This window comes from Sus scrofa, chromosome 8, assembly GCF_054392235.1.
Source record: "Sus scrofa isolate SSC_HxYL_T2T_F1_AM1 chromosome 8, Sscrofa_HxYL_maternal_Yorkshire_Landrace_v2.0, whole genome shotgun sequence".
NCBI lineage: Eukaryota > Metazoa > Chordata > Mammalia > Artiodactyla > Suidae > Sus > Sus scrofa.
The window spans coordinates 3,513,598-3,532,589 of NC_139390.1; the positions used below are offsets into that span (position 1 = coordinate 3,513,598).

An 18,992-nucleotide genomic window follows, 5' to 3' on the forward strand; every position below is an offset into this window, starting at 1 on the left:
CATGTCTTAGACTGTAAGGCTCGGCTGGTGGCGCCTCGTAGGTGCTTCGGAACCAGCCTGATCAGATGAAACCGGCTGGGAAACCCAACCTCATCCAGGATCCTTCCAATCTTCCATGTCCCCGTGGGTGTCCCCGTGTTGTCAGCGGCAGATGCCCTGGCACCAGGGCCCCTTGAGGGGCCTCACCCCCCAACGCTTCCTCACGTCCCGGGGAGCCTCGCCGACCCCTCCTACCCAAGACGGGAGGGCCGTCCTCTGCTCACCCCCTCCCCCCCGCCCCACTGACCTGACCAAGCTGATTCCCTCTCCCAACCCTCCAGATGTCAGGAGTCGCGAAGGAGGGCAAGCCTCATGCCTGGGGAGAGCAGGTTCCTTGCAAAGCACCCCCAGTAACCGCCGCCCTCCTTAACTCAGACAGGAAACAGACCCGCCTTACAGGTGGGCAAACAGGTCCAGAAACAATGAGCCACTCGCCCAAGGCCAAGCTGAAATGGCAGGGCTGAGACATCCAGAGTCAGGGGCCCACGAGTCTCCCTAATACAGCAAACAGTAGCTCTTACCCCCCAAACAGACTAACACTGGTAGAAACATCAGAGAAACACCTAGTCTCAGACCCCAAGCTGGGCAAACACTACCAAGGGCATCGCGCATTCAATCCCAGGAGCTCGGAGACACAGGCTGACGGTCCCTGGCACCACTGATAAACGGCAGAGCGGCCAAAGCCCCCCACCCCATGCCACTCGGCCGCCAGCACGTTCCCTGGACGCGGCTTGCCCTGTAAACAGGTTTACGACTCCATCCTTCAAAGCGCAGTCAAGTGAGGTTTATTACATAATAGGAAACAGAGAGGTTTTTTCATAGGTCTCCCACTCAGGGAGTTTTATTAAAATGCAATAAATCTCCAGGACAGAGTGTGGCTTTAGTGCACAGGGCAGGAGAGGCCGTTCTGTTCTTCCTCAGGCTGCAGGGGAGGGCGCGCGGGGGGAGGCACGGGACACAAGTGGGGAAAGTTGCAGCATCCTGGGTCCCACCCGCCCCAGACGCGGCGCCTCTCGGGAACCACGAGAAATGGGACTTGGCGCTCCCCCGGGGCCTGGAGGGCAAGGGAAGGAGGCTTTGTGGTCCATGCACCCTGGCAAGTCCCACTGCCCCCACCGTGCCCGTCCCCGGGCGTTTCTGCTAAAGCGTGCCTCCCCGCACCCCACAGCCCTGTGCGGGCTCTACCCCACAGCCATGCACAGCGCGCACCCCACCCCATAGGAGAGAGTTCAGTGCTCCTGGGCTGGCGACAAGGAGCCCTGAACTCCCCGGCGCCATCCCCCACCATATCCTCTGCCCACTTGGCATTCTCACCACTCCAGACCCCTTGCGACTCCTCCCACACCCGGCTGACTCATGCCTCTGGGTTTCTGCACATACTGTTCCCTCCGTCCAGTGTGCTTTTTCCCCGCCTGACCACCTGGAAAACCCCTCTTCATCCTATGAAGCCCCGTTCAGACCTTACCCCCCAAGGGCTCCTCAACCCTCACTAGCAGCTGGTCCCTCCTTGAGTCCCTGCCTTCCTCTCTGCCAAGGTTGGAGTCTCATTCAGGACCAATCCTAAGTCCTGGCAACGTGGCCTTGGAAAAAGAAGATGCCCAGGAAATGGTCACGGAATTCGACTAACTAAAAACCGTCTTAACAGCTCATGTTCAATCTTGGTGTCCCAGCCAGGCCTTCAGCCGACCAGAAACAGAGACAACCTAAGGGCCGAACCCTCTGGATGCCCTCACGCCCTGTGTGGACGAACGCCCAAACACGTCTCCACCCTAAAGCCCGGAGCACGTGCATATGCAACCTTACAGGCGAACCAGACTTCGCTTGTGTGATTAAGAACTTTTTTTTTTTCTTTTTTTTAGGGCCACACCTGAAGCACATGGAGGTTCCCAGGCTAGGGGTCAAATCGGAGCTGTAGCTGCCGGCCTACACCACGGCCAGCGCAACGCCAGAACTGAGCCTCATCTGCGACCTACACTGCAGCTCACAGCAACACTGGGTTCTTAACCCTCTGACTGAGGCCAGGGATCGAACCCACATCCTCATGGATACCAGTCGGGTTCTTAACCCACCGAGCTGCAACGGGAACTCCCGTGACTAAGAACTCTGAGATGCAGAGATTATCCTGAATTATCCAAATGAACCTCATGTGATCACAAGGGTCCTTGAAAGGGAGACACTTTCCCAACCATAGTTAGAGAAGGGGGGGGCAAGAGGAGGATCCGAGGGAGGTGCCTGCGGAGACAGAGGAAGGGGCCACAGCCAAGGAATGCAGGAGCCTCTAGAAAAGCCCAGGGAGGAGACTCCCCTAAAGTCTCAGGAAAAGCACGCAGCCTTGTTCACACCTCCATTTTAGCCAGCAGGACCCAGATCAGACTTCTTGAACTGCATGACGATAAATGTGTGTTGTTTGAAGCCACTAAGTGTGTGGTAACTCATTACAGTGGCAAGAAAAAAACAACGTACCTGTGCAGCAGCCTGGCTCTTCACCATGGGTTCTCCCAATCCCTGGGCATTGCCTAGCCTCTGCCCCACGGCCCCCGCTGTCTAGACTGCTGTCTTCTTCTTCTCCTGCCCTTCTCTGCCTGGTGTACTCCTATTCATCCTTCAAAACCCGTTTCTCAGATCCCTCTTATGGGACCCTGTCCCAGCCTGCCCTGGGGCAGGCCTGGGCACCGCATTCCCTGAGGCTCAGCCATGCCTCCCAGGCCACCTTCTGCAGGTCCCATCTTGGACTCTCTTCTCCCACTGGGTGGCCAGGTCCTGGATGGCAGGTGCCTGTGCTCTGGGGATTCTGAATCTTTTGATACCAAAGCAAGTGCCTGACCTATCACAGGTCCTCAGGAAACAGCTGGTGGGTGACTGGGGCTTGGGGTGGTCAGGGTCAGAGGCTCCATCCCACCGCGGGATTTGCAGAACAAGAGGCGGGCCCTTGCGTCGCTGCCCAGGCTCTCCTTTAGCTGGAAGCACAGTCCCACCAGGAAAGGAGACACATCGCATGCTCATCTCATTTCCTCTTGCCTAAATGGCTCTTGAATTTCTCTGCTCTCTGGATCACCAGTAACAGCCTCAGAGGACTTCCCTGGTGGTTCAGCAGGTTAAAGATCTGGTGTTGTCACCACTGTGGCGCGGGTTCCATCCCGACCCAGGAATTTTCACCTGCTGTGGGCGCAGCCCAAAACACGGCCTCGGAGACAAACCCTCCACCCTCTATACACTCAAATGCACATCAGAATCTTAATACTCTGTAATCCAATGTGCCGGAAAGAAAGTCCACGCTTAAAATTCATCCAAAGAAAATAATCAGGAATGTGGAATAAGGTACGAACAAGGCCAAGACCGCAGCTTTCTTTCCATCTTTACATCAGTGAAAGCTGAAAATGACGCAGATGTCTAAAAATGAAGATTTGGCCAAATAAATAATACCTCCTTCATCTGAGGCTGTATTATACAAGCCCCTAAAATAGCGGCTTTGAAAATATGTAGACGTGCCAAAAAATGTTTAATACATAATATTAAATTGGGATTCAAAATTTATAAAGTGTGTATCCATTTGCATCTTCGAAAGACTACTGAAAATACTCATCTCGCACGTTCCCATTTGCGACTCCACGCAGGGGGCAGACACGGGGCGGGGGGTGTTTCCTTGCTGCACTGACTTTACCGTTTCTAAAATTTCCTTGACGATCAAGTGAGATCATTTTTAAAAAGAAGGTTTTTTTTTAGGGAGAATATTCTGGTGAGGAATTCGGCGACATCCTTATCGAGAATTCCTCTTAGAAGGTTTAACGGCCCCGTGCAGGGTCCCGTCTTGAGAGCAGGGTGAGGTGGTTACCACCGAATTCATGAGCGGTGCTTTGTGGATTTCAGGTCAGCTCACTGAGTCCCTGGGTGCCTGTCTGTGGCAAGCTTCTGCCAGGGACGGAGATCTCGAAACCCACATCCCAAAAAAGAGATAAGGAGGGGCCGGCTGGAAGGGGCCAGGGAGAGCCCAGAGGAGGGGCCAGACCCAGCCAGCAGGGGGGCGGGGGTGGGGGGGGCTGGGGAAGGGCTGGGGGGCGGGGCCATCTGCGCACAGCAGGAGGGGGATGGGGAAGCAGCAGGGGTTGTGCAGAGGCCTGCGGGGGAGGTGCCCTGCCCCTGTGGGTGGGTGAAGGGGGTGATGGGGGAGCTGCAGTGTCAGGAGGCCCCACAGGAAGGAGAATCAGATCATTCCCTCAAAATTCACAGGCTGCCCCTCCCCGTTGAGCATCTGTCTCCCGCATCTCAAAAAAGCATCAGAGACGGTCGTGTAGATTGGGAGGCCGTGCTGTGTGCTCAAAATGTACAGGGTCGCCTGCGTGGGCTGGGCTGTCATCATCACTGCGACAGAAGCCAGACGGCCCTGCAAACCATCCGGAGGCTAAATTCAGAACCAACCCTCGGCTCAGCCGTGCAGAAGAACCCGGAAACCTGTGTGCTTTCTGCTCTCCTCCACTCCTGCCCTGAGAACGCTTCCAGAGCCGGGGATGGCCTTCCTGGACGGCAGGAGCAGGGTCGCCAGAGCCGGACGCAGGAGAGGGAGAGAGGAGACCAGAGGGGACCCACTGCACGTGGTGAGCTCGGGTGGGAAGTGGTGCCCTGGGGTGGGCACCACCCGGAAGCCGGGACACAGGTCTGACTGGGACAGAGCGGACCAGGTGCTCCGTCCCCCTCCAAGGCCAGCAGCTCTGCACCTGTGATGCAGCCTTGGGCTACAGAAGGGTTTGGGACACAAGCTGCAGGTGGCAGAGCTCGGCGAGATGGGTGCTGGGGGTGGTGATGAGAAGCACACACAAGATGCCCCTGTGGCCACAGCAACAGAAAGTGGCCGTGTAGGGAGAGCTGCCCTGGGAGAGCAGAGAGCCTGTGGTGCCCAAGGATAGGGATTGAACCTTCTTCCAGGGAGTCCTCCCTGACTACCCCTTCCTCTGCTCCACAGTGCAGGGCTGCCCAGTGCTTTCCTGGTTCTCTCAGCCCCATCACGGTTCCGACAAGCTGCCTTAGCTGGCTTGCTGGCTTCTGTTGACGCTGGTACAATGTGAGTCTTGGGTCATTTATGATAGATTCCTCAGACACAGAGCCTGACGGGAGACAGGCAGGATGGTGCATGGGTGGGAGGGTGGCTGAGGCGCGGACGGACAGATGGGGCAGATGGACCAGTGGATGGACGGAAGACGGATGGGAGATGGGGGGGGGGAGGCAGGAAAGGAGGAAGCAGTAGGCAGGGAAGACAGTTCTAGGACCAGACGGGGTCCTCCGAGCTGGGACAGAGGGAGCCGGGCCCTGAGGAAGGCCGGGTGCCAGAGTCAAGATGGAAGAAGAAGAGGCTCGGAGGCTGGGGACGCTGAGGGCTGTCCTCAAACGTCCTGGGACCTCTCGGCCGCCCCAGATCAGTCCCCGAGCATTTCACGGGCCACGGGGCCTGACCTCATCCAGCTGTTGATTCAAACTGGCTTATTTATTGAATAGACTCAAATCTTGGGAGCTTTTACGTCAGTGCCTCCGTCGATCGCTGTCTGCTGTATCTGCCCGGAGTCTCGTTTAATCAAACTCAGATCTCCACGGTGACGTCCAAGCAAACACAGACAGAGCCTGTCCCGGGGGTGGGACGCAGCTGGGGGAAGCCGGCTGGGCACTTGGGGTACGAGGCTGAGCATGGAGGAAGCCCTCTGACACCGCCTCGGCCTCAAGGGTTGTACTCACGGGCCCTGTTGTCATCTTCACGGCCACCGCGAGGTCTGCGCCATCAGGATCACGGTACAGACGGAGCCAGGAGAAGCCACACGGGGGAAGGCGCAGAGACAATGGAAACCAGGTCTGTCTGGGGGCGCTGACCACGCAGCCCCCAGCCTATGGTGGAACCCTGGTGCCAGCCTTCAGTCCACAGTGAACCCACCGCCATCTGAGACTCTCTCTAAAATCGTGCCCGCTCTTCCTGGGTCACAGAGGGCCAGGCTCACCGTCACTTTAATGTCCCTACAAGTGCCCAGCACGGCCGACCTGCTGGCACAGCAGCGCCTTGTTGGCCCGGACATTCGGGCCCCTGAGAGACAGCCTGTGATGCCCTGGAAATGCCCTGGGCTTCTGGAACACTCTGCACATAGGGCCTGGCTCCGCCCGCCTCGCCTTCTGGATGGTCCGGCCCGGCCGGGTGGACGTCCCAGGCCCCAGACTGCCGCAGGCTCCAGTTCCCTAGACCCCACATCCTCAACACACAACCTGAAGTTGAAAGAGGGCGAGGAAGACACCCTGGGGACATAGGACCAAGTCTGAGACAGAGTCATCACCCAGGAACACGACAGGGAGGCAGACGTGGACTGAGACCCTCGGAGGCCAGCTCTCCTGGAAGGTGACGTCTAGGAGGCAGTTTCCCCCAGCTTGTTCCTCGGAAGCCAACCCCAGGAAACGCTCCGCAGAACCAGTATAAGAGACTACTTAAAGCACATAAACGAAACAAAACTTAAGTAAACAAATTAAATAAGTAAATTAAATGTTTAATAAAATAAAATCTCTCTTTTTTTTTTTTTTTTTTTTGGTCTTTTTAGGGCCACACCCACAGCTCGTGGAAGTTCCTGGGCCAGGGGTTGACTCAGAGCTGCAGCTTGGGGCCTCGGCCACAGCCACAGCAACGCCAGATCCGAGGCACACCTGCGACCTACACCACAGCTCACAGCAACGCCGGATCCTTAACCCACTGAGCAAGGCCAGGGATCAAACCCACATCCTCATGGATAATAGTCGGGTTCTTAACCCGCTGAGCCACAATGGGGACGCCCAGAATTCCAATGAAATAAAATAAAAATGACAAAGCTCACGGAGTCAGATGGAAGGTGGAGAAATGAGGCACAACCTTCTCCTGGGGACGCACGACGCTCCCTGGTGCGTCAGAGACCCCAGTGTGTCCTGCTGCAAAGACGCCCGGCTGGATTTCTTCCACCTAAGTTCATTTCCCTAAACTATACAACCACCCTGTGCGTATTTTCTGGAAACACCTATGATCCGCTGGCCTGTCCATCAGCAAACATTCCCCTCACCCCGCCACCGCTGGCGTTGGCTTTGACCTGTGACTTGCGTTGGCCCAAGGAAATTCGCAAACGTGAGTAGGCAGAAGCCTTGTAGGCGCTTGTGCGAGGGGAGCGTGGCTCCCGCGCTCCTGTGCTGTGTGTGTGGGAAGAACGTGTCTTGTGGTCTCTGAGCAGTCAGCGGCTCGAGCACAAGTGCAGATGGAGCTGAACCAAGCCCCCAACCTGCAGCTCAGGTGGAGCTGCCCAGCCACCTCCACCTAAGGCCACCAAAGCCCAGTGGCCCCAGGGGGTGAGAAGAAGGGGCTGGTGCATGCTGGGTGTGGGTGTGGGGTGACTTGTTACACAGCGTTATCGTCACAGCAGCTGACCAACACACCATCCTGCAGAAATACTCGTCTGAGAATTGCACTGTGAGACATTAAGAAAGATGACACGGAGGAACAGGAGGCAACATCCTTAGGAGGTGCTGGGAAAGAAGGATGACCCGTGATGGGTGCTCAGGTCACAGCCGGAGGACACCCGTCTTGATTAAGGGCCCTGGAGAGGACTGGGCTGTTCGCAGAGGCAGGGGTTTAAGCAAAAGGTAGGCGAGAGAAAGATGTGGGCACAAGATACGAACAGGTAGATCCCGGAGGAGGGGACCTGAGCAGTCGATCAGCGAAGGGGAGTAGGTCCAGCCTCTCGAAGAATCGTGCAAACGCAAAATCACCTGCTCTGCGTTCTCCCCCTGCTTGGACATGTCAAGTCTGATGCGTCCAGGGACGTGGGCTGGGAGCTTGGCGAAAGGGGAGACAAAGGAAGCTGGGGACATGTAGGAACACCCTCTGCAGCCCTAGTGGGAACAAGGAAATCCGGAGGATAAAAACCCTCACGCTCCCAGAGCGGGGAAGGCATCGATCAAGCAGCTTCCATGTGCTACAGGGATAAATTAACAAAACCGAGGCCGGGCTGTAAATCACATTTCTAACGGCAGCACGGTGCCACTTGTATTAATTTTTAAAACACACTAAACCGCAGAACACATCGACTGTGGATAGACGTGTACGCGTGTACTTAACACATGACGTGCCCTTGGGGACGGGCTACGCGAATTTCAAGGCCGTGGTAATTCTGGGAGGCGGGGTGGGGCGTCGGGGGGAGAGAGGAGAGGGCTGGGCTTGATCGGAATCTTCACAGTGCATTTCTTTAAGAGACAGAGGTCCCATGGAGAAAAGAATTAACATCTATTACAGCCAGAGAACCAGTATTGGGCTCGTTTAGGTTCTGCTGCGGTAAGAGCTGAGCCCCAAATGACAGTGGCTTAGCCCATATATCCCTGCTCAGCGTCCACGGGTTCAAACAAGTCACAGGACCCGAAAACAACCACAAGGGAGGCCAGGGATGGGAGGAAAATCTTGGACTGTCTGGTGAGCACTAGGCTGTCTCTGGCATGCGGGTACCCAAGCAGATACTGCACTTGCTGTGTGTGTTCAAGATTTCATGATGAAGGCAAAGGAGAACCACAGCCCCCACCTCAAGAAAAGGGTGGGGTTCCACCAAGTCACTCAGAAAACCTAAAACCCACCCACCCCCCAAAATTCCTGAGGTTGCCCCCGGCCGCAGGTCCTGCCCAGATCACACACGCCGGTGGACGAGCAGAGCTGGCGTGGCCTTCGTACCACCCAGGCGTAGCCTGAACTGGGCCGTGGGCCTGGGGCTACCATGAGGTCCCAGCCGGTCCCAGGGCTGCATCATCATAGCAAAGGGAGGCAGAGCATAGGAAGGTGGCCGAGGTCAGCGCTCTCTCTGGCTCAGAGTGCTCCCAGCCCCTCGTTCTGCCTGACAGCATGGGGGCCAACGCTGTGCGCCGGGATCCCACACCACCCCCTAGGATGTAGACAAGAAGGGTTTTCCTGGTCCTGGCAGAGGTTCTCAAGGGTCGTAGCACCATGCTTCCATCTATTCGTCCATCTGTCAATCCATCCATCATCTGTCCATCTGTCCGTCCATCCTCCCTGGGAGGCCAGCAGGATGCTGAGCCTCACTCCTGCCAGCCCAGCCCCTGGCTACTCCAAGGGTGGTCCCTGGACCAGCCACCTGGGCACCCGGGAGCCTGTTAGAACACAGACCAGGAAGTCTGAGGGGCACCGCGGCCACCATGCCCTCCCGGGCGGTTCTGCCCAGGGTACCTCTGAGAGGGCCCTACACCGAGTCCACATCTCCCAAGCCAGGGCCTGAGTGGCGGTCGTTTTAAGGGCTTTACAAGCGACTTTTACGGACCTCCCACTGAGGACCCGCCATCTACACAGGGCCATTGCCCAGCCCTCAATGGCTTGCGTTGACCTTTTAAGGAGCATTTGTGGCCTCATAGGGCATGGGGATACGGCTTCGGAAACGCCAACAGGGCCCCGCCAGACCCTGGCCCGGGTTGGCCGGCAGCAACCGGGAGCTCCTGAAATCCCATGCCCTGCAGTTGTCCAGATCAAGCAATACCAGCTGTGGGCATCGTCCAGGGCTGCTCAGAGTGCCCAGTGGACCAGCAACACCAGCATCACCTGGGACGTGTCGAAAAGGCGGCGTTTTGGGCCCCACCCAGACCGAGGCTTCAGAATCTGAACTTCAACCAGACCCCAGGGGATCCACTCACCCCTGAGGGGGGGGAGCTCTTCTTGGGGAGACAGACTCTGGGCTGGGGACATTATTGCCCTCGAGGAGCAAAAACTGGTTCTTGAGGGGCATGAAAAATCTTGCCGTTGGCATAGAAAGCGCACAGCACACACGGAACTTAAGCGGAACTGCCGTTACAGGTGGAGGGTGATTCGGAGAGAAACTACGCAGGCGTCTTGCAGGAGCGAAGGGGCCATCAGCCGACCTCGGCTTTCAGACTGAAAGGCCGGCCTCCAGGAGCTTCCTCGGCTCCTGCAGAGAGCCCTGAGCCTTGGGAGACGCTCTGCCATCCTCCTGCAGGAAAGACGGGGTGCAGGAGCAGAGGGGGGCCCTATGGATCATTGTCTCCGATTTCCCTCCTTCCAGCACTGTTTCTGCTCCTTCTAACGTCATTCGGCCCCATCATGGAGGAGGCGCAAACCGCACGGGGGGCCTTTAGCTGCCCCGCGGGCACCATGATCTTTTTTTTTTTTGTCTTTTTGCTATTTCTTTGGGCCGCTCCTGCGGCATATGGAGGTTCCCAGGCTAGAGGTCCAATCGGAGCTGTAGCCACCGGCCTACACCAGAGCCACAGCAACACGGGATCCAAGCCGCGTCTGCAACCTACACCACAGCTCACGGCAACGCCGGATCGTTAACCCACTGAGCAAGGGCAGGGACCGAACCCGCAACCTCATGGTTCCTAGTCGGATTCGTTAACCACTGCGCCACGACGGGAACTCCCACCATGATCTTTGACGCTCGTCCCTGCAGCTTGTGGCTCTGCCTACCCATGAGCCCCGCCTGCGCCTGGACCAGGGACGGGGAAGGGGGGGTGGGATGCACACGTGTCCCGCCAGGGCGAGTGAGCAGGACACACGTGTGCATGTGTGCGTGTCGAGTCCCTCGGGCCTTGCGGGAGAAGGGCGGGGCATCCTCTCCCTGAGGACGGAGAGGCGGCAGGGAAGACGGGGGACGGGGCGACGGGCAGGCGCAACAGCCACGGGGGGAATCCGATCCAGGTGCGATCACCAGAGCGCGGTGGTGGTACTGGGCTGAATGGAGGCACCAGAAAGACGAGGTCGTCCTGACCCCCAAGGACTGCGTGTGAACTTATTTGGAAAAGAGGCCTGTGCCAGTGTGATGAAGTTAGAGCTCTCGAGATGCGACCACCCTGGATACCCCGGGTGGGCCCTGAATCCAAAGATAAGGGACTTTATAAGGAACCCACAGCGGGAGGCCGTGTGAAGATGGAGGCGGAGGCTGGAACCTTGAACCTCCAGGAGCTGGGAGCAGCAGGATGGAACTCACCTCCCAGTGGCTACCCACAGCCCAATTTCCAATTTCTAGCCTGTAGGAATGTGAGAAAACAAATTCCTGTTGCCTGAAGCCTCCAGGGTTGGTCTTTGTTCCAGCAGCCCCAGGACACTTGCACAGACTGTAGATGCAGGCCGGGGCGAGGCCAGCTGGCTCGTCCAGTTACCATGAGCCTCGGGAGGCACCAGGAGGGGTGGTGGGCCAGCTCCAGGCACGTCCAAGCCCTGCCACCAACCGGGAGCTGTTCCAGCACAGGGCGGGGGTCCGTCCCTCACACCCTCTCTTACACTGATGCAAAGGGGCCTAGAGGCTGAGCAGAGAACAGCGCCCTGGCAGAAGGGAGGGACAGAGGTCTGGACCATCCAACGAAGCCAGCCCTTCCCTGTGGCCCATTAAAAATGCAGGACAATTAAAAATGCATTCAGCGTAGATCTCAGGAAGTCATTTCCAGAATGTAAATACCACACCTGTCGTTAAAAGTGTATTGTGATTGCACAGGAGAATTCTTGCGAGGCCGGGTGCACGGTGCCTGAGTGTGCCTCTGATAATCCCCTTGAGCACGTACGTGTTCTCCGGGCAGAGGCACCCTCAACCTCCCTTAGCGGCGGCGGAGGGCAGGTGGCAGCCCGATATCGGCCAATGGCCATGCTTCCCTCTACACGGGTCCCCAGACAGACAGGACACGAGCAGATCCTGCTCAAAGAAGTAAATGCCATTAGTGGTTAAATGCAGAAACTGCCCACCCCCGCTAGGGCTCGAAGACCCGCAGGTGAAAACGGTACTGGGGTCCCTCTGGGCCGGCAGGTCAGCCGGCTCTGGCAAAGTGGTCAGCCCGAAGCCAGCCAGGAGGCAGGGCTCCGCTGTGGGGGGCGGGGTGGGGGTGGCCTCCCTCCCGGAAAAGCACTTGGCGCCGCGGCACGCCAGCCGTAAAACTGCTTGGACCGTCTGGCTCAGAAATCCAGCTCCCTCGGATGCTGCGCAGGGAACTGCATGGAGAGGAAGAGGACGTGCCTACGTTTCTCACGGCAGCGGCAGCAGCAGCAGCAGCGCTCAGAGTTCAAATGAATCAATTCAAGGGGCGAGCTCACGGCTGCAGAAAACGGGGATGCAGACCATGGCACGACGTGGAAAGCCTGGGAACAGACTACAGATATGAAAGAAAGAAGACATACGGCTGCATCCTATGTCCAACCGTACCACTATCCCGCCGAGGAGACAGAGGAGAAGCAGAGAGAGCAATTGCGCCCAACCAGGGCGGGGGGGTGGTGGTGAACGTTCTTGAAATGACTAATGTTTTGCATGTATTTCTAATACAGGAGAGGAAACGTCTGAGTCTAGAAACCAGGATGCGAAAGGAGCGGGGATGATTAAAATCGGCTGATTTGCTCTGGAGAAAAACCCCATGTGGACCGCGTGCTGGGCCCAGGACGGTTCCTCCGCCACCTCCTTCAGACCTCACAGCCTCCTGCCCACGGATGCTTCATTCCCCTTTCACGGATCAGGGGACGCAGGCTGGGGCAGGAGAAGGAGGCCCCGTGGAGCAGCTCTGAGCAAGCGGTTTGGTTTCCCGGCTTCCCCACCTGCTTCTGAAGAATTCTGAGTCTGGACGCCTGGTGCCCCAGCCGTGGGGCTGCCCAAGGTCATTCCCAGCCCCACCCCCAAGCCCCACGAGGACGTGCAGCAAATTTCGACGACACCCAGCAACTCTGAGTCGGCCCAGCTTACACCAGCAAGGACCGCGAGCTCTGCAAGCCGCAGTGGCGACTCCTTCCATCTCTCTGGCTCCAGCCATGCAGAGGTACTGCCGGGGGCCAGAGGACCAGCACCGGCGCTCAGGGTGGACCAGCCAACGTTCATGCAGACCTGAGCTGACAGGTGGGCATTGGGGGATGCGTCAGTGGAGAATCCTGCTCGGAGGAGAAGAAGACTCAAGCTCTCAAGAACCTCTCTCCGGTTTGCAGCCAAGGCCCCCGGCAGGAGGGAGCCCTCCTGGGGCCGGTTCTCGCCAAGGAGCCCTGACGCCCGTCCTCAACCGAGAACCTTCAAAGGGCGGCCCGTGAGGGGTCACAGAGGCTCACGCCGCTCTCTGCTCTCACCCCAAACAGTGAAGGAGCCTGGAGGGGCGTTGTTACCAGCCACCTCCTTGGCGGGTGAGCTGCTTCGAGGCACAAGGCTACAATGTACCAACCCAGGAAGAAGCAGGGGTGGCGGAAAACATCTGTCGCTGGTTCCTTTGCAGGGACAGGCGATGGGACTGCAAAGCAAGCTGGCGTCTGGGAGGCGAACCCACGGCTGAGAGGGGCGGGCTAGGAGAGGCGCTTCCGCTGGCGAAGGGAAGGAAAACACGGGGCTCCCCGGCCTGGCCTCACCAGCACCAGAGGACCGCGACACAGTTCCTCATCCAGCCACGATGGCACCCAGCTCAAAGGTCATTTCAGCAGCTTCCCAGAGCATCCCGGAACCCCCCCCCCCACCCCGGTAAGAACCGACGGGGAGCCACCCAGCCCCTTTGCCGCGAGCAAAGCTAAAAGCCGAAACTAAATCAACTCAAGGTGACTGCACACGGATCAGGCGTCCTGATCAGCAGCTTTTGGAGTTTCTCATGGCTTTTCAAATAGAAAAAGGAATTCATTCTCACTGGAGAAACACATCTTGGAAACCAAAACGGTTCGACACCTGGAGAAGGGGGCCGTGGTGAGGGGTGCTTGCGGGACACAGAAAGCATCCTTGCCCGAGAGAAGTTTTAAACCACAGCCCAAGAGGCTGGGAGCCTCCCTCCCGCTTCCTGGGGGCACAGAGGTGAACCCCAAAGAGGATGAGAACCAAAATGAGGTCTCGAATCCTCCTTCTCTACCGCCGGATTAACGGCATCGGCGTGTTCTTGGGACTGAATTCGCATCTCACACACGAAGAGATCGCGGCCCTTCTTTATTTACCGAGCTCTCAGGCTGAGCTGGGAAGAAAGAAAGACGCCTGGACGGCGAGGATAACCGCTGTGTTTGGTGGACCCGGGAGCTGCCCTGGAGCGCAGAGCTCAGGCAAAGGAAATTGTGCACTGACCTGAATTCACAACGCCGAGCCCCTTCCCTGGGGGAGGGGGAAGCAAGGGGAGGGCAACACAGAAAGACACGGAAGAAAGCAGAGGAGCTTTCTGTGCTCATCTGTTCTCCAGCCCTGTCGCGCCGCTGACGAAACTCTTAATTAGCTTTCAGCTTCTCCTATATGCATTTTCTAGCCAAAGAAAATCTCGAGCCTGCCAGCTCCCGGGGACAGCTCCAGCCGGGCCTTGGGATCTCAGACCCCAGCCCCCGAGACACGTGGGTGTGCAAGGAGAAAGGCCCAGCCTCGGGCTGACTTACCGCCACAGAGAACTTTCCAGAACCTTCCCCATGTCTGCGTGGTAGTACTTCGTCAGAATCAGGATCACCTGTGGTGGCGACAAAGACAAACAAAGGCAGAAATCAGCGGGTTTCAAGGTTCTCAGAGCGGGATACAGACACACGCACACCCGCCCCGGATGCCAGGTCTCCGCCAACGTCGGCGGCCGGGCCTCCCCCACTCGGCCGTCCGGAGCCCCGGTGCCCTCGCGCCAGAGCTCACAGCCACAGCGCGGGGTCCTGCTCCTCAGGACGACTTTGGAAACGTCCCATTGCATCGAGGCCCTCCCAGAAGCGGCCCCTTGACGGGGACCACACTCAGCCCTGGACAATCGCGAGCTGCGGTCAGCGGTGGTCCTGGTGAGCACAGACCGTAAAGGGCCGGGCTTCCGAAGACGGGCTTGGTCCCACCAGCGCCGTGGAGAACACCCCGGAACACGGCTGGGGCCGCACGCAGGACAAGGGCTGTGCGTGCTGTCCTTACGTCCCCAGAGTGGCGGCTGACCACAGAGCTGATGGCTGGGGCTGGGAGGGCGGCCCAGGGTGTCAGGGAGCGCTGGAGGGCCCGTGAGGCATCACCGGCACCCACGCTTTTTGGTGGTGCCAAACGATTCAGAACACACACGGGGCCCACTTAACACAGCGTTTGCATCTCATGCCTGCCTGGGTGGGAGACGCGGTGGTTCATAAAAACGAAAATCAATGTGTGTAAGAGCACCCCGAAGTTCTCCCCCCAAAGCATCTGAACCACAACAACAAGAAAATGAGGCCTCGTTCACCTGCCCGGTGGGAAGAGGCTCCATCCCCAATTACTACCCGAGCCACTGTGTTTTCATGTACATCAAATTTCATCTCACTCACTGCCAATCCCCATTAGCCACTCCTAATATCCCCGTTGCCATGGGAACCCCGGGAGGTAACATGGGAACACCCCAGTTCCCAGCAGAGCCGTTAGCCTGCTTAATTTGGGGTCACCACACTGGCCATCTCCAAGTTGGCTTCCCTCTCACAAGCAGGACTTTCTCTGCTCTGTTTTCGGGGGCGGAGATGCTGCAGCAGCTTGACTGGTCCTTCTTTGCCGGGTGATTAAAAGCAGGGAAGATCGGGGGAGGAGACATCAAGCGAGATGGGATGGTGTGCATCTTAGAGGCAGCGATGATTAAAAAAAAACCCGAGGCCCCGTCTGCGGAGGCGCGCTCAGCCCGCCGGGCTGGGGAACAAAGCGACTTTCTCCTGCCAGGCGCTCAGCTGCCCGAGTCAAGCAGGAATTCTCTGAAGATCCGGGAGGCAGCAGAACGACAGGGCCTGGGCGTGCAGGAGACAAGCGTATTTTTAACCTATTGATTCACATTTTATAGTCTTGCTGTTCCCAGAGGGGATTTCCAGACGCCAGAGTGTGACAGCTGGAAGGGACCTCAAAGTCTGTTTAATTTGGCCCCATCCAGGGCAGAACCCTCAACCCACAGCCTCACCGAGCACCTGCCATCTGAGCGGCACTCGCACACCCAGCGGGACAGGGCTCAGCCCCTACCTCAGTGCCCCCGGGGGTTGAGCTCTGTCTCCTGGGAAGTTCTGCCCTTGGGTTCTAGTTCTGCCCCAGGCAGGACCAGCTCCCCCTCCCACCCCGCTTCTGGGTGAGGCCGACCCCCGCCCCCAACTCGTGCCTGCCCCTGTATTCTCAGCTCCAGCCATTCCTGTCCTTGTGCACAGGCTGTTCCTTATCTTGGGACCCTCTTCTGCCACCACCTCTAATTCGTTGGCAAAATCCTACTCAGCTTTCAGATCTCAGGCTAACTGGCGCTGCCTCCAGGAAGTCCCCCAGCTCCCTGCCCTGGATTCAAAGTCCCCTCCAAACGCCTTCAGACCCTGCACTTCCTGCCCCACCCCCTCCCCACCCATGTGGCACAGCTCACAGGGTCTGTACCACTAATGGATAGCGAGCCCTTTGAGGGAGGGGACCCTGTCTTGTTTTATGTCCCAGCGCTGGGCACAGCACCTGCTGCATAAAAAGCCTCAAACCGCTCACTGAAAGAAATAGGGTGGCATGTCCCCAGGTGAGGATAACGAAGGCACTGGGGCCAGGCAGAGGCCAGTGCCCGGGCATCTCTCACAGGTCACTCTCCTTCTGTCGGGGGGCACCTTCCCTCTTCCTGCAGGGGCACCACTACTCTCCTGGCACCACCCTAACACTCAGCCAAAGCGAGTCTGGAGTCCCGAGGCCAGGACCCAGGCCGTGCCAGCTGGGGGCTCATGCTGAGATGGTCTGTGTGGGACACGGGGGCGAAGAGAGCAGGGCGGCCCGGCCAGGACCCTGACCCTGCAGCTGGCAGCGGGAAGGACACCTCTGCCTCGGGGTCAGAGCCTCCAAGCCCCATGCTCCTCTGTTTCCGGATCGACGGTGAGGAAACAACACAACGTCTCGTGGGAAGATGAGGATGAAGCTGGCAGCACCTGGCAAGTGACCCCCAGCACCTTTGTGAGCACCTGAGGTGCCAGCTGGGCGCCAGGGACACGACCCCCCCTCATCATCACTGCCCCTGAACCCCACAGGGCACTGGAGTTATTCCCCCACTTGGCAGTGGAAGCTTTAAATACTGTGCTGAGGAGATCCCCTCGTGGCTCAGCAGAAACAAACCTGACTAGTATCCATGAGGACGCGGGTTCGATCCTTGGCCTCACTCAGAGGGTTAAGGATCTGGCGTCACCGTGAGCTGTGGTGTAGGTCACAGACACGGCTTGGATCCTGCGTTGCTGTGGCTGTGGTGTAGGCCGGCAGCTGTAGCTCCGATTGGACCCCTAGCCTGGGAACCTCCATATGCTGCAGGTGCAGTTCTAAAAGAAAAAAAGGAAAAATAAATAAATACTGTGCAAAGAAACGCCTCATCCAGTTTGCAGGCGAGCTGGAACGTGATCCCAAACTATGCGCCTTCAGGGCTGGGCTCTCAGCTGCCGCGTCCCAGAGGAAACTTCTATTCAATGTGGTTTCAAAGAACTAAAAGGCATGAGGGGCCTTCAGGGTCCACAGCCAGCAGGTCGGGAAAGGAAATTTCCCAGAGCTATTCTTCCAGCAGCTGGTTTGATCTGGTGGGAGAAGCATCTGGAATGTGAGCTGGGGCTTCTGTGTCCAGGCCGCTGCCCAGGGTTTCTTCCACCCAGAGGCAACTGAGCCCACAGCTCCCCGCATCCTTGGGAACAGTAGGGAACATCCAGGGAAAAGAGAAGTTGCTCCTGCCGGGGGAGGACCGGCCACAGCATCACCGTCACCCCGGGTCCCATTTTCTCACTCCCCATCTGCCAGGAGTGCCCACCCCCTGGGGTGGGGGGTGCCGGGGCCCTGGGGTAGGCAGGCTCACCGGGCGCTGGGGTGGGGGGCGCTGGGCGTCTGGGCTGTGCCAACTCTGCACGTGGACAGCATGAGCTCGTCGGCTCCTCACGAGGCCCCCCCACCCTGGGGAGGGGCAGCTACTGTCGTTCCCATTTTACTGATGAGGAAACCGAGGCCCAGAGCTGCCGAGGGACTTGGCTGACATCGTCCGCTGCAGCACAGGGGCCTCCCGAGGCCCGGCCAGGGCGCCCACTGGCTCCGTGGTCATCGCGGCCCCACGTCTCCACGACGTCTGCCTTCCAGGCAAACGGCGTGCACCGCGGCCCCGCCCCGAGCCCGCCAACAGCCCTGGGAAGGGACTTTGAAGCAGCCTTACCCTTGTGTGCCATCCAAGAGCTCAAGAATAATCAGAAAAAAACGAAAAACGCAAACACAGGTTCCATTCTGTTGTCAGTCAAAAAGCATGTTTGCATCCCCAAAGCGGGGGTGAAGGGGCAGCAGGAACTCAGGGCTGACTGTGACTCTGAAACCAAACTGCCCCCAGAAAAAGGGAAACACTGGGAGCTGGCCTGTGAGGCCCCAGAAGACCCCCCCCCCCAATATCACTGACATCCTCGGGCCCAGCAAGACAGGGCCCTCCAGGCAGGGTCTCGTGTGGGGCCTTGTTGCTCATCAGGGGGTCTGGACCAGCCCCACAGGCTTCCCAGGAGATCCCAGAAGTGCAGAACCTGCATGAGGCCCTGACCGAGACCTGCTGGTTCAGAAGCTGCCTTTCAATGTTTGAGAAGCTGCACTGGCAGGTCCTCACCCTTGAAAAGGCCTGCGTCCTCGAGTCTCATGCCTGCCTACATGAGACACGGCGCCTCCTCAAATCATTCACGAGGGCCCTGCCCTCCCCATCCTCACGCTGCTGACCTGTTCCCCTTGACCAGTCACTGCCCTCAGGCACGCACTCACTGCCAGGACGTCCGGTCTCCCCAGGGCCTTTGCACATGCTGGTATCTGTGTTTGGAGTGCTCCTCTGGCCCTCTGCACAGTCTCCCTCCTGCTGCCGAGTGAGTTAACCAGCAGAACAATGGCTCCAAGAAGCCAAAACTGTTTTGTGATGTGGCCTTTCCCCCGTGCACCTGCCCAGGTGTAGACGCAGGCTCTGGCATGTGTATGACATTCCGTCACCTTGGAACACCAGATTTTATGGATTTGGAAGCCCACCTGAGGACCGAGGCCCAGAAAGGGGAAGGATCCAGCCCAGGATGACCTGGATAT

The 18,992-nt window shown here is 58.2% G+C and overlaps 1 protein-coding gene and 1 long non-coding RNA gene across 49 annotated transcripts in view; one reads left to right on the forward strand and one right to left on the reverse strand.

Annotated features, from left to right (window-relative positions):
• The window catches only part of SORCS2 (sortilin related VPS10 domain containing receptor 2), a 507,067-nt gene that overhangs the window by 269,227 nt on the left and 218,848 nt on the right, over positions 1-18,992 (reverse strand). For 45 of the 47 annotated variants that reach the window (XM_084971438.1, XM_084971437.1, XM_084971436.1 and 42 more), the window contains one exon: positions 14,384-14,451. In XM_084971438.1, coding sequence (XP_084827564.1) covers positions 14,384-14,451 — 68 coding nt within the window. Of the gene's footprint in view, positions 1-14,383; positions 14,452-15,180; positions 15,229-18,992 lie in introns of those variants that run through there. The other 2 variants (XM_084971444.1, XM_084971449.1) reach the window with 2 other exon arrangements.
• LOC146400288 (uncharacterized) lies at positions 3,775-17,277 on the forward strand. Of its 2 annotated transcripts, XR_014812128.1 has the most exons (3): positions 3,775-3,858; positions 4,267-4,631; positions 12,341-17,277. It is a non-coding gene; the product is annotated as an uncharacterized LOC146400288 (long non-coding RNA). The 2 variants fall into 2 exon arrangements; XR_014812127.1 differs by lacking the exon at positions 3,775-3,858 and having other exon boundaries at positions 4,109-4,631.